This window comes from Carcharhinus amblyrhynchos, chromosome 4 (genome assembly GCF_965287045.1).
Source record: "Carcharhinus amblyrhynchos chromosome 4, sCarAmb.v2.hapA, whole genome shotgun sequence".
NCBI classification, from domain to species: Eukaryota; Metazoa; Chordata; class Chondrichthyes; order Carcharhiniformes; family Carcharhinidae; genus Carcharhinus; species Carcharhinus amblyrhynchos.
Genome location: NC_137327.1, coordinates 8,478,556 through 8,492,125, shown reverse-complemented (window position 1 = coordinate 8,492,125; position 13,570 = coordinate 8,478,556). Strand labels below are relative to the sequence as shown.

At 46.1% G+C, this 13,570-nt stretch overlaps 1 protein-coding gene across 1 annotated transcript in view; it reads left to right on the top strand.

Moving 5' to 3' along the window:
- adamts18 (ADAM metallopeptidase with thrombospondin type 1 motif, 18) overlaps positions 1-13,570 on the top strand; it is a 250,197-nt gene that overhangs the window by 99,492 nt on the left and 137,135 nt on the right. Inside the window, exons 4-5 of the mRNA XM_080188061.1 lie at positions 4,699-4,963; positions 10,540-10,739. Of these exons, the coding sequence (XP_080044187.1) occupies positions 4,699-4,963; positions 10,540-10,739 (465 nt within the window). The remainder of the gene's footprint in view (positions 1-4,698; positions 4,964-10,539; positions 10,740-13,570) is intronic.

Here is a 13,570-nt window from a genome sequence, read left to right as displayed (position 1 = left end):
GAGAAATGTTGATATCTAAAGGGACCTGAGTGTTCTTGTTTGTGAGTCACTAAAAGCTAGCATGTAGGGTTGAGTCAATTCATTATTATCACATGTGTTGGGATATAGTGAAAAGTATTGTTTCTTGCATGCCAAAGCATACCGTTTATAGAGTACATAGGGAAGAAGGAAAGGAGGGAGTACAGAATGAAGTGTTACAGTCATAGCTAGGGTGTAGAGAAAGATCAACTTAATATAAGACAGGCCAATTCAAAAGTGAGGGAAGAAGCTGTTCTTGAACTGGTTGTTACGTGACCTCAGACTTTTGTATCTTTTTCCCGACAGAAGAAGGTGGAAGAGAGAATGTCCAGGGTGCGTGGGGTCCTTGATTATGCTGGCTGCTTTTCTGAGGCAGCGGGAAGTGTGATGGGTGATATTAACCTGCATGTAAATTAGATGATTTAAACTGGTAAAGGTAGCATTAAAGATAGAGCATTAATGGGGCTGTTATGATTATGGACCAGACCCCTAGCTTTTTGGTGCAATCTGGTGAGGGATCAGTGATATCTTCTTTAAAGTAGACTAAACTTGCTAAGAGAATAAACGCAGAAACTAGGAGCAGAAGTAGGCCATTTGGCCCTTTGAGCCTGCTCCACCATTCAATATGGTCATAGCTGACCGTCTATCTCAGTGCCATGTTCCTGCTTTCTCCCCATACCTGCCATTAGAATTGAAAAAAATATCTATCTCTTTCTTGAATACATTGTGACTTGAACTCCACATCCTTCACTGGTAGAGAATTCCACAGGTCCACTATCCTTTCAGTGAAGAAACATTTCCTTATCTCAGCCCTAAAAGGTTTATCCCATGCTGTGAGATTATGTCTCGTGATTCTAGGTTTCTCAACCAGGGAAAACATCCTCCCTGCATCTAGTCTGTCCCGCCTGTTAGAATTTCATATGTTTCAGTCAGATCTCTTATCCTCCTAAACGCTGATAAATACAGGCCCAGTCAAATCAATTTCTGCTCATAACGTAGTCCCACCAACCCCGGTTCAGCCCAGTGGACCTCTGCTGTGGTTCCTCTATGGTAAGTATATCCTTCCTTAGGTAGGGAGACCAAAACTGTACACAGTACTCCAGGTGTGGTCTCACCAAGACCAAGTATAATTGCAGTAAAACATCCCTACTTCTGAACAAAAATCCTCTTGCAATGGAGGCCAAAATATTTGCCTTTCTAATTGCCTATTGCACCATGAATTTGTGGACTTTTATCTTGACTGTAGAGTCACATTATCACAGAATCTGCAGTGCAGAAGGAGGCCATTTGACCCAGCGAGACTACACTGACACCAATCCCAATCCCCGTAACCCCACATTTTTACCCTCTTAGTCTTCCTGACTCTAAGGGGCAATTTATCATGGCCAATCAACCCGCATATCTTTGGACTGTGGGAGGAAACCCACACAGACATGGGGAGAATGTGCAAACTCCATACAGACGGTGACCCAAGGCCAGAATTGAACCCAGGTCCCTGGCACTGTGAGGCAGCAGTGCTAACTGCTGTGCCACCGTGGCCTTTAAATTGAGGCTGTTGACCATTTAGAATCATAGAATCCTACAGTGCAGAAAGAGGCCCTTCAGCCCATCGAGTCTGCACCGAACACAATCCCACCCAATCCCTACTCCCATATCCTTACATATTATACCCACTAATCCCTCTAACCTACGCATCCCTGGACACTAAGGGGCAATTTCTTAGCATGGCCAATCAACCTAACCTGCACATCTTTGGACTGTGGGAGGAAACCAGTGTACCTGGAGGAAACCCATGCAGACACGAGGAGAATGTGCAAACTCCACACAGACAGTGACCCGAGCTGGGAATCGAACCCAGGACCCTGGAGCTGTGAAGCAGCAGTGCTAACCACTGTGCTACCATACAGCCCAATAAGGAAATACGTGAAGTCTCTTAAGAGCCCCAAAATGTTTCTTTTCCTTTCATGGGAGGTGGATGTCACTACAAAGGTCAATATTTGTTGCCTGTGCCTAATTGCCCTTCCAAACAGTTAAGATTCAACCATATTGCTATCAACTTACGTAGGTCAGACTAGGTAAGGAGACTAGTGAACGAGATAGATTTTTCAAACCATTAGTGATAGTTCATAGTCACCAACACTTAAACTAGCTTTCAACTCCAGATTTTTTTTCAAATGAATCAAATTTATTCATTGGTTTGTTTAGGGGAAATGGACATCGCCAGATGGGCCAACATTTATAACCCATCCACAATTGTCCTTGAGCTGAGTGGCTTGCTAGGCCATTTTGAAGGGTATTTAAGAGTCAGCCACATTGCTGTGGCTCTGGAGTCACATGTAGACCAGACCAGTTAAGGACAGCACATTTTCTTTCCCAAAGAGCATGAATGAACCATCTGGGTTTTTCCAACAATCAACAATGGTTTCATGGTCATCATTAGACATTTTTAATTTTAGCTTTTTTTTAAATTGAATTTAAATTCCAGTAGCTGCCATGATGAGATTTGAACCAATAGGCCCAGAACATTAGCCTGGGCCTCTGGATTGTTGGCCTGGTGACATTAGAATCTCTGCGGTGCAGAGGGAGGCCATTAGGCCATCATGTCTTCACCGACCACAACCTCACCCAGGCCTTATTCCCACAACCCCATATATTTCCCTCACTCCTCCCCCTGACACTCGGGGTCAATTTGGCATGGCCAATCAAGCTAACCCACACATCTTTTGGACAATGGCAGAAAACAGCAGCACTCGGAGGAAGCCCTCACAGAAATGGGGGGAATGTGCAAACTCTACATAGGCAGTGACCGTAGGCTGGAATTGAAACCGGGTACCTGGTGTTGTGAGACAACAGTGCTGACCACTGTGCCACCATTGCCACAGTGTCCCCTGAAATGTTAAGAAACATAGAAAAACTGCAGCAGAACAGGCCCTTCGGCCCACAAGTTGTCCCGAACATGTCCCTACCTAGTAGGCTTACCTATAACCCTCTGTCTTACTAAGTTCCATGTACTTATCCAAAAACCTCTTAAAAGACCCTATTGAATCTGCCTCTACCACCACTGTGGCAGCCGATTCCACACACCTACCACCTTCTGAGTGAAAAACTTACCCCTGTCATCCCCTCTGCACCTATTCCCCAGCACCTTAAACCTGTGATCTCTTGTGGCAATTATTTCAGCCCTGGGAAAAGGCCTCTGAGAATCCACTCAATCAATACAAGCCTAGTTGAGTTCTTCGATAATGTGACTGAACACATTGACGAAGGAAGTGCCGTGGACGTGGTGTACATGGACTTCAGCAAGGCGTTTGATAAGGTCCCCCATGCAAGACTTCTTGAGAAGGTGAGAGGGCATGGGATCCAAGGGCCTTTGGCCTTGTGGATCCAGAGCTGGCTTGCCTGCAGAAGGCAGAGAGTGGTTGTGGATGGGTCTTTTTCTGAATGGAGGTCAGTCACCAGTGGAGTGCCCCAGGGATCTGTTCTAGGACCCTTGCTGTTTGTCATTTTCATAAATGACCTGGATGAGGAAGTGGAGGGATGGGTAAGTAAGTTCGCTGATGACACGAAGGTCGGTGGTGTTGTGGATGGTCTGGAAGGATGTCAAAAGTTGCAGCAGGACATAGATAGGATGCAGGACTGGGCGGAGAAGTGGCAGATGGACTTCAACGCGGATAAATGTGTCGTCGTCCATTTTGGCAGAACCAGCGGGATGAACGAGTACACTATCAAGGGCAGGAGTCTTAGTAGTGTTGAAGAGCAGAAGGATCTTGGGGTCCGGGTCCACAGGACTCTTAAATCGGCCCCGCAGGTGGAAGAGGTGGTCAAGAAGGCGTATGGTGTACTGGCCTTCATTAATCGAGGGATTGAGTTTAGGAGTCGGGAGGTAATGCTGCAACTTTATAAGACCCTTGTCAGGCCTCATTTGGAGTACTGTGCGCAGTTCTGGTCGCCTCACTATAGGAAAGACATAGAAGCTATTGAAAGGGTACAGAGGAGATTTACAAGGATATTGCCTGGACTGGGAGGCATGCCTTATGAAGTTAGGTTGAGGGAGCTGGGACTCTTTTCCCTGGAGAGACGAAGGTTGAGAGGTGACCTGATAGAGGTTTATAAAATGTTGAGAGGAGTGGATAGGGTGGATTCTCAGAGGCTATTTCCCCGGGTTGAAATGGTCGCTACGAGAGGACACAGATTTAAGGTGCGGGGAGGAAAGTACAGAAGTGATGTTAGGGGTAAGTTTTTCACTCAGAGGGTGGTGAGTGAGTGGAATCGGCTGCCGTCAGTGGTGGTGGAGGCGAACTCGCTGGGGTCTTTTAAAAGACTTCTGGATGAGTATATGGGGTTTTATGGGATTGGGGGTTATAGATAGGTGTTGATGTGATCGGCGCAACTCGTGGGCCGAAGGGCCTGTTTGTGCTGTAGTGTTCTATGTTCTATGTTCTAATACCTCGCAACATCTTATACACCTCTATCAGGTCACCCCCTCATCCTCTGTCTCTCCAAGGAGAAAAGACCGAGCTCCCTCAACCTATCCTCATAACACGTCCCACCCAATCCAGGCAACTTCCTTGTAAATCTCCTCTGTGCCCTTTCGTGTTTGAGACTTGAGGCATCACCTGGCAGCCTTCCTGTGATTTAACATCTGACAAAAAAAAAACAAAAATCCCATTTGTCTTCCAGTCAGGTTTAATACGGAGCCAAGAAAATGAATACCTTATAACTCCATTACCTCATCACCTGGCACTGAGACACAACTACACCTCGGCTGCCGGCTATCGCCCTCACGCACTCTTCAAGCGAGCGGTGGAGCACAGACTGCAGCAATGGCCAGTGCGTACCAGACATCATCACCAACACCATCGCCGCTCTCACCATCAGCAACAATCAAAGCATCAGCATCACAGGAGAAACCAAAAGCAACACTACTGTGGGCGGCGGAAGAAATGTATGTAAGGAACCTTTTTTTTTTAAGCACTCATTCCCACCATTTAATCAACAAAATAAAGTCTTTAAACATAGCTCATGTCCGTGGGTAGGCAATAAGGTCAGCACCGTCCTCGTACAAACATGTGTTCTGTTCATTAAAAGGATGAGATTTTGTTGGGGCTGGAAATTTGCTATTTGTCGACTTTTTCCCCTCACCGTTTCCAGGTCAAATATTCTCATCCTGCAGTTGGTCTTGAATGTGAGTTGGTAATGATGAGGCAAGGTGCATAGGAGACCTTGGGACATCTTGTTGAAGTTGTACAGACATTAGTAAGACCACACTTGGAATATTGTGTACAGCTCTGTTAACCCTGTTATAGAAAGGATATTATTAAACTAGAAAGAGTGCAGGAAATATTTACTAAAATGCCACCAGGACTTGATGGTTTCAATAAAAGGGGAGGCTGGATACACTGGGACTTTTTTCTCTGGAGCGTAGGGGGCTTAGGGGTGATCTTATAAAGGTCTATAAAATCATGAGGGTCATAGAACAGGTAGATAGTCAATATCTTTTCCCAAAGATAGTGGAGTCTAAAACTAGTGAGCTAGATTTAAGGTGAGAGGAGAGGGATACAAAGTGTCCAGAGGGTCAATTTTTTCGCACAGAGGACGGTGAGTGCCTGGAACGAGCTGCCAGAGGTAGTAGTAAAAGCAGGCACAATTTTGTCTTTTAAAAAAGCATTTAGACAGTTACGTGGGTAGGATGGGTATAGAGGGATATGGGCCAAACGCAGGCAATTGAGCCTAGCTTAGTGGTAAAAAATTGGGCAGTGTGGACAAATTGGGTAAAAGGCCTTTTTTCATGTTGTAAACCTAGTATGACTCTATGACTTTTGGCAAAGGAAAGGGACTGATTTCTGGGGTATCCGTTCTCCATTAACTGTTTCTGAATGATTTACTCATAAATTATTGCATGCATTGTCAAACCATTACTTTGTTGGAAAACTCTGAGCCAATTTCCTTCTGTAAACTCTCCTAATGTCATTGCAGAAGTGAGTTGACCTCTTTCATTGTTGGTACCGGACAGTGCTGACCGATTGCTACCCAGCAAGTTGTTCCTGGTGTAGTGTCCCTTTGTAAACTTGAAAAATTTCTTTGTAAAGTACTGATTTTTCGTTCGGCGTCGAAGTTTACAGCATAGGGCAGCTCTGTGGCACAGTGGTTAGCACTGCTGCCTCACAGTACCAGGGACCCCGGTTCAATTCCAGCCTTGGACCTCTGCGGAGTTGGCATCTTCTCAACATGTCAGCGTGGGTTTCTTCAAGGTGCTCCTGTTTCTTCCCACAGTCCAAAGATGTGCAGCTTAGGGGGATTGGCCAGGCTAACTTGTCCCTTAGTGTCCAAAGGTGTGTAAGTTAGGTGGATTAGCCAGGCCAAATTGTCCCTTTGTGTCTAAAGATGGGTAGGTTAGCTGGATTAGCCATGGTGAATGCGTGGGATATGGGGAATGGGGCTTGGGTAACATGCCGTTTGGAAGAGTTTGTGGAAATGTGATGGGCTGAAAGACCTCCTTCTACACTATAGGGATTCTACAGCACAGATATCGACCAATGTGGCTGTGTTAGATCTCTGAAAGAGCTATCCACTGAACCCCATTTTCACTGCCCTTTCCCCTAGCCTTTCTTAAAACAGTTCACAAATATTTATCCGCCTCCCTTTTCAAAAGCTAATTATGGGATTCTGCTGTCCCACTGATTCTGGTAGCATGTTCCACTGTCCTGACAACATTTTCTGACCTAAGCGTTCTGGCTCAAAATAGATGCCTCAGCATCTAAAATGGTGGGTGGGATCGGGAACATGTATGTTTCCATGGGTCAGGTGCGAGGTGTCGCTGTCCTGGTGACCAGCTCCATGCATGAGGGCACGTTGATTTGGGGTCACATCATGGGCAGCAGTATTTCAGAGTGGCATCTGCCAATGGGAGAACCACTTCTAATGCCTTCGGCTGCGACGCTTTTAGGTGCCCGTGGACAATCATCAAAGAAAATATTTCATTGCTGATGAACGTGGAGTGAGAGATGGCTGCTTGATTTTTAGCATTGCCTCTGCTCTTTAAAATGTTAAAGTTTATTTATTAGTCACAAGTAAGGCTTAAATTAACACTGCAATGAAGTTACTGTGAAACTCCCCTAGCCACCACTCTCCAGCACTTGTTTGGGTCAATGCACCTAACCAGCATGTCTTTCAGAATGTGGGAAGAAACCGGAGCACTTGGAGGACATGCAGAGACGGGGTGAATGTGCAACCTCCACACAGACAGTGACCCAAGCCAGGAATTGAACCCGGGTCCCTGGAGCTATGAAGCAGCGGTGCTAACCACTGTGCCACCGTGCCACCCCAAGCCTTGGCTGATCAGTGCGCCATCCATTTGTTCCTATAAAATTGATGTGAATCTGATGTCCCTCACCTCAATTTTCTTGGTTCTGGTTATAAGATCTTTTAGAAAGGATAATAAGGTTGGAATTGGAATATCGTGGTGGGGGTGGGGGGGGGGGGGGGGGGGCGCGATGCGGGGGAATGTGTGGAATCAGATAGGAAATTGCTGTCCAATCTTTCTGTGTATTTTAAACACACCATTCATCTTGCTGGCAAATTAGCTTCTTAATCTTCCTCTTGTTAATCCTGGGGCTTGATTTCTCCCTCCCTTGCCAAGAATTTTATTCCCACAAGTGTTTCCTCAGGCCTTTTCTTCCTGATGAGGTCTTAGCTAGGTCGAGAGAACTCGGGGAAATCTATCACTCGGAGAGAAATATTTAGCACTGTCTAAACATCACCAGTGCTTAGTGCAGTCAGCAAATATTGCAATTTTTCTCCTTTTGGATAAATTAGATCCCCCCCACCCCCCGCCCCAGCTGGTCTCTGCTGTGTATTGCAGGTCTTGTGAAAGGCCAGACCAGCAGATGTGGGCATCTCTCTCCTGCCTGAATCAAGTTATTTTTCAGGCGCGATTGACAGCTGATTTTTGCTGTCCCATTTCTAATCTCCTTCAGCTCCATAAGTCACCCCACTTGTCCCTCACCCCTGTACTCTTTTCCTCTGAATCAAGTATTGTGTGTAATCCGCCCAGTTCCCTACCTCACCCAACCCATGCCCAGTGGCCATCTGTTCAGCTGTCTAGCCGCTTGATGTTCCCTCTGTCAACCTTTCCACCTCCCTCTGCTCTGTCAAAATTCCTGCGAACCCACCTCTTCTGATCAGCGTTCCCCACAATCCTGGCACCCGTGTTCTTGCTGACTCCTCTGTGAAACACTTTTGAGATATTTTTCTACACATCAGTGCAAGTTGGATGCAAGTTTAGCCACACCTGATAATCATTCTCAGCCCATGTCACAGTAGGAGCAGTGTTCAGGGAGAGTGTGTACAGGTACTGTGTCTGGGCAACAGCCAAGATTGACCTACTATTTCTTTTCCCCACTCTCACTGACCCTGAATTCAGTTGTACATTCCATCGGGGCCCCACGTGAGATTGTCTTAACTCAACACAGACAAGAGAGTTGTGAGTTGAGGTTTCCGCTCCCGATTGAGTTAGCATCCGGCAACGTGATTCCTATCATGGCTTGGCCACGTTGAGCTGTTCACTGCTGCACTTTATGGCTCCCTGGTGGGATTGAAGACTGGAGGTTGGAGGAAGATAGCTAAACCCCTCTTCATATAAAACTCTTGCTGCCCATATCTTAACATTCAGCGGGATTAGCAGGGTAAATGTGGGGGGGGGGGTGCTACGGGAATAAGGCCTGGGTGGGATTGTGAGGGTGGGTGCAGACTCGATGCCGATCCTGTGATTCAATTCTATGACTCTATGCGGTGAGCTTAGTAAGTTTACAGATGACACAAAAATTGGTGGAGATGCAGGTAGTGAAAAGGATTGTCAGAGGACACAGCAAGATATAGACCAGTTGGAGACTTGGGTGGAGAAATGGCAGAGGGAGTTAATTCGGGTAAGTGTGAGATAATGCATTTTGGAAGGTCCAGTGCATGTCAGAATTAGACAGTAAATGGTAGAACCTAAGGGTTATGGGGAGAGGGAAGGGTTATGGGGAGAGGGCGGGAAAGTGGAACTGAGCAGCAACAGATCAGCCATGATCTTATTGAATGGCGGGGCAGGCTCGAAGGGCTAGATGGCCTACTCCTGCTCATATTTCATATTTCATATTTATTTCATATTTCATATTGACAGGCAGAGAGATCTGGGCGTACATCGCCACCAGTCACTGAAAGTGGCAATGCAGGTGGATAAGGTAGTCAAGAAAGCATGTGGCATGCTTGGCTTCATCAGTTGGGGCATTGAGTATAAAAATTGGCAGGTCATGCTACAGCTGTACAGAACCTGAGTCAGCCCTCATTGAGAATATTGTGCACAATTCTGGTCGCCACGCTACCAGAAGGATGTGGATGCTTTGGAGAGGGTAGAGAAGAGGTTTAGCAGGATGTTGCCTGGTTTGGAGGGTTTTAGATATGAGGAGAGGTTGGATAAACTCGGTTTGTTCTCACTGGAGCCACAGAGGTTGATGGGGTGATCTAATAGAGATTTACAAGATTATGAGTGGCATGGACAGAGAGGATAGTCAGATGCTGTTTCCTAGGGTAGAAAATTCAACGACTAGGGGATATAGGTTTAAGATGCATGGCAAAATATTTAGAGGAGATGTGCGAGGCACAGAAGGTGGTGAATGTCTGAAATCACTGCCTGGGGAGGCAGTAGGAGCAGGTACGATTGTGACATTTAAGGGGCAATGAGATGAATAGATGAACAGGTTGGGAATGGAAGGATACATATGATTTTAGTTTAGACAGACATCATGATCAGTGCAGGCTTGAAGGGCTAAAGGGCCTATTCCTGCGCTGTACTTTTCTTTGTTCTTTGCTCTTTGAGCCTCATGCACCTAACGTCCCTCAGCTCACTGGACCGTATTAGTTCCCCATCAGACAGCAACTCAATTTTAAAATCATCTTCCTTGCTTTGAAGTCCCTTTGTGACCTCCTCCACCCAGAAGTCTCTTGAATGTCCTCCAGCCTAAGATCTGTGAGGTGCTCCAATCAAGGCCCCTTGAATACTCCCGATATTAATCATTCCACCACTGACGGCCTTCACCATTGATTCTGGAATTTTTTTCCCGAACCCTTTTGCCTTCCTCCCTCTCTTTTCCTTTAACATGCTCCCGACAGGTGACCTTCATGACCAAGCTTTTGGTCACCTGTCCTTTCAGCGTTGACTTTCAAAGATGTTTTTATTGATAATGTTGTTGATAAGTGCTTTGTTGCATTAAAAGCACAATATAGATTCAAGTTACTGTAGGGGACTGTGAGTTTCTAACTCAAGGGGAGAGATTAAAATTACCTTGATTGTCCTAACGACCGTTGTTCGGTACTACAGGTTGAAGATTTACTCAAAACGGTGCTTTGTTGTCCTAACATTAGAATTTTCTTTTTTTAAAACGTGTACGGGGGAGGGGAGAGCAATTTCAAATGCATTTTTGGCTTCCCTCCAGAACTGTATGTTCTCTGCTTCCTTCCCTCCCCACACCCCTGCCTTAGACATGCCTCAACCTCCACTGGAGGATATCCACATCTTGTCCAATGAGTACAGCCCCAGGAGCAGATTGAAACGCTCAGTCCTGGAATCCCGGAAAAACAGGGGACTGACGGTGGAAACTCTGGTGGTGGCAGACAAGAAGATGCTGGAGAAACACGGCAGGGAGAACATCACCACCTATATCCTCACCATTATGAACATGGTAAGCCAGCGAGAAAGGTCGTATGTCAGTGAGGCCATTGTAGCCGTCTCCTGAGTGCCTTTATTCTTTTAGAGTTGGGAATGAATATGCAATCATCTACAAGAGGGCATTGCTGCTTAACCTGCCGCTGGGGCAGCACAGTGGCACTGTGGGTTAGCACTGCTGCCTCACAGTGCCAAAGACCTTGGTTCGATTCCGGACTTGGGTTGCTGCCTGTGTGGAGTTTGCATTTTCTCCCCGTGTCTGAGTGGGTTTCCTCAGGGTGTTCCAGTTTCCTCTCACATTCTAAAAGATGTGTTGGTTAAGTGCATTGACCCAAACAGGTGCTGGAGTGTGGCAACTAGGGGAATTTGACAGTAACTTCATTGCACTGTTAATGTAAGGCCTACTTGTGACTAATAACTAAGCTTAAAAAAAACTTAGAAGGGGCCATAAAATTCCAGTGCTTTTGTCAGGAGAGTCTGCTATGTTTCTAGACTATCCAAGGAGTATAAGTCTACAGCTCCTGGGCTCCTATTTTTGAACCCACCATAGTGACTATTTCCCAACTTGAGGTTAGACACTCGATCATAAAAAGTAATTTAAAGTTTATTTATCAGTGCCACAAGTATGCTTACATTAACGCTGCAATGATGTTACTGTGAAAATCCTCCAGTTACCACAATCTGGCACTGTTTGGGTACAGTGAGGGAGAATTTAGCACGGCCAATGCACCTAACTAGCACATCTTACGGACTTGTGGGAGAAAATCAGAGCACTCAAAGGAAACCAATGCAGACACGGTGAGAACGTGCAGACTCCACAGAGACAGTGACCAAAGTCCAAAATCAAACCCAGGTCCCTGAACGCTGTGAGGCAGCAGTGCTAAACACTGTACCAATTGGAGAAAATCTATTGAGTCAATCATACAGTTGAACAGTTCTATTATTGGAGAATCCTGTTCACTGCACCCTGAATTAGCAGAAAACAGGGAAGAATAGCACTAATTTTTGGGTCAAAGCAATGAATCACAATGAGAGGGGCAATGTATGGGACTATATTGAGCTGAGATCATATGTGCACAGAAGCAGGTGGATGTGACAAAATTCAGGTATGGAGCTTGGCATGATGTACAAGGCAGTAATACGGTGAAGACTTCAGGTGTTTTGCACAGGAACATAGAAAATAAGTGCCTTTCAACCCCTTGAACCTGATCCACCAGTCAATTAGATCATGGCTGATCTACATCAATGCACGAGCCCACACTATCCCCATATCCCTTGACAATCTGTTGGTCACTGGCGTGAGCATACTCAATGACTGAACATCCATAGCCTTCTTAGGGAAAGAATTAACAAAGGTTCGCCACCTTCTGAGTGAAGAAATTCTTCCTCGTCTCAGTCCTAAATGGCTTGGATCCTCATTCTGTGATTGTTCCAGAGCCTCCCAGCTGGGGAGGGTGGGGTGTTCAGAATGTAAAACCGGATGCAGGGCACTGCTAGGGTCATTGAAACTGACTTCATTGACCCTAGGTCAAGGAGATCAATGATTTTGCTCATTACCGCTCAATGCAATATTCCCAGCAAAGCAAGCAGGATACCCGCACAGTCCATGGTTCTTCCTCTGGTTTATCCTCTGTGTTGGGTTTGAGGATGTAACTTTGCTTGTTTTGAATGGAACTGCCTTTAGAGACCCTACAGCACCTCTTCCACTGTGTCCACTCATGTGGAGGAGGTCAGAACAAGAGGATCGAGCTTATTTTAAAAAATCCATACATGGGACGGGGCGTGGCTGGCTGGCCAGCATTTAATTGTCCATCCCTAGTTGCCCTTGGAGGGCAGTTGAGAGTCAACTACATTGCTGTGTCTCTGGAGTCACAAGTAGGCCAGACTGGGTAAGGACGGCAGATTTCCTTCCCTAGAGGACACTAGTGAACCAGATGGGTTTTTCCGACAATTGACAATGATTTCATGATCATCAATTGATTCTTAATTCCAGATATTTTTTATTGAATTCAAATTCCACCATCATGGCGGGATTCAAACCCAGATCCCCAGAACATTAGCTGAGTTTCTGGGTTAATAATCTAGCGATATTATCAATCAGCCATCACCTCCATACTAAATCATTGAGGGATGATGTGAGGAAGAAGTGTTTCACACAAAGACTTGCAGTGATCTGGAATACTTTTCCTGTAAGAAAACTTGGAGCTCAGGTGCTAGTTGATGTTTTCAAAACTGGGATTAAGGGTGGAATTCTCCACTCCCACCAGGGAATCACAGTGGGAGGCAAAAAAAATCTATTTCCCAACAGTGGGAAAACAGTCGGAATCTTGTTCTCCCTACTTTCCAGGTGGTCAAGCGTCCCAACATTAGTAACTCAGGTATCCTTACTAAAAGATCACCTCACCAGAATAAAGCTCATCCTCCGAATTGAGACCCCTGCCAGCGAAGATTTGGAACATTAAGTTTTATGACTGTGTATAAGTTGTGTGCACTTGTCAAGTGTCAGCTCCTTCACACATCTGAGGTCAGTAGATGCTGCTTTCACTTGCTTGTAGACCTCGCGTAGCTTCATTCATATTGAGTGCCGTTAGCAATGCAGGACAGAGGAAGCCTGGGGGTGAGGGTCGGGGGCAGTGGTGGTGTGCGTAGGATGGAAGTTGGCACAGAAGCTGGGCAGGAGAGGCAGGCTTGTGGGGGAAAGGGTAGGGATAGAGTCCAGGGAAGTGGGGAGTCAGGGAGAATGTCTGGGGAAGGGTGTAGGGGAGAATGTCCGGGGAATTGGGTTTAAGAGTGTGACTAGTGGGGAGGTGGGATTTGGTGAGCGGAGGGTAGGAAGAATAACAGGAG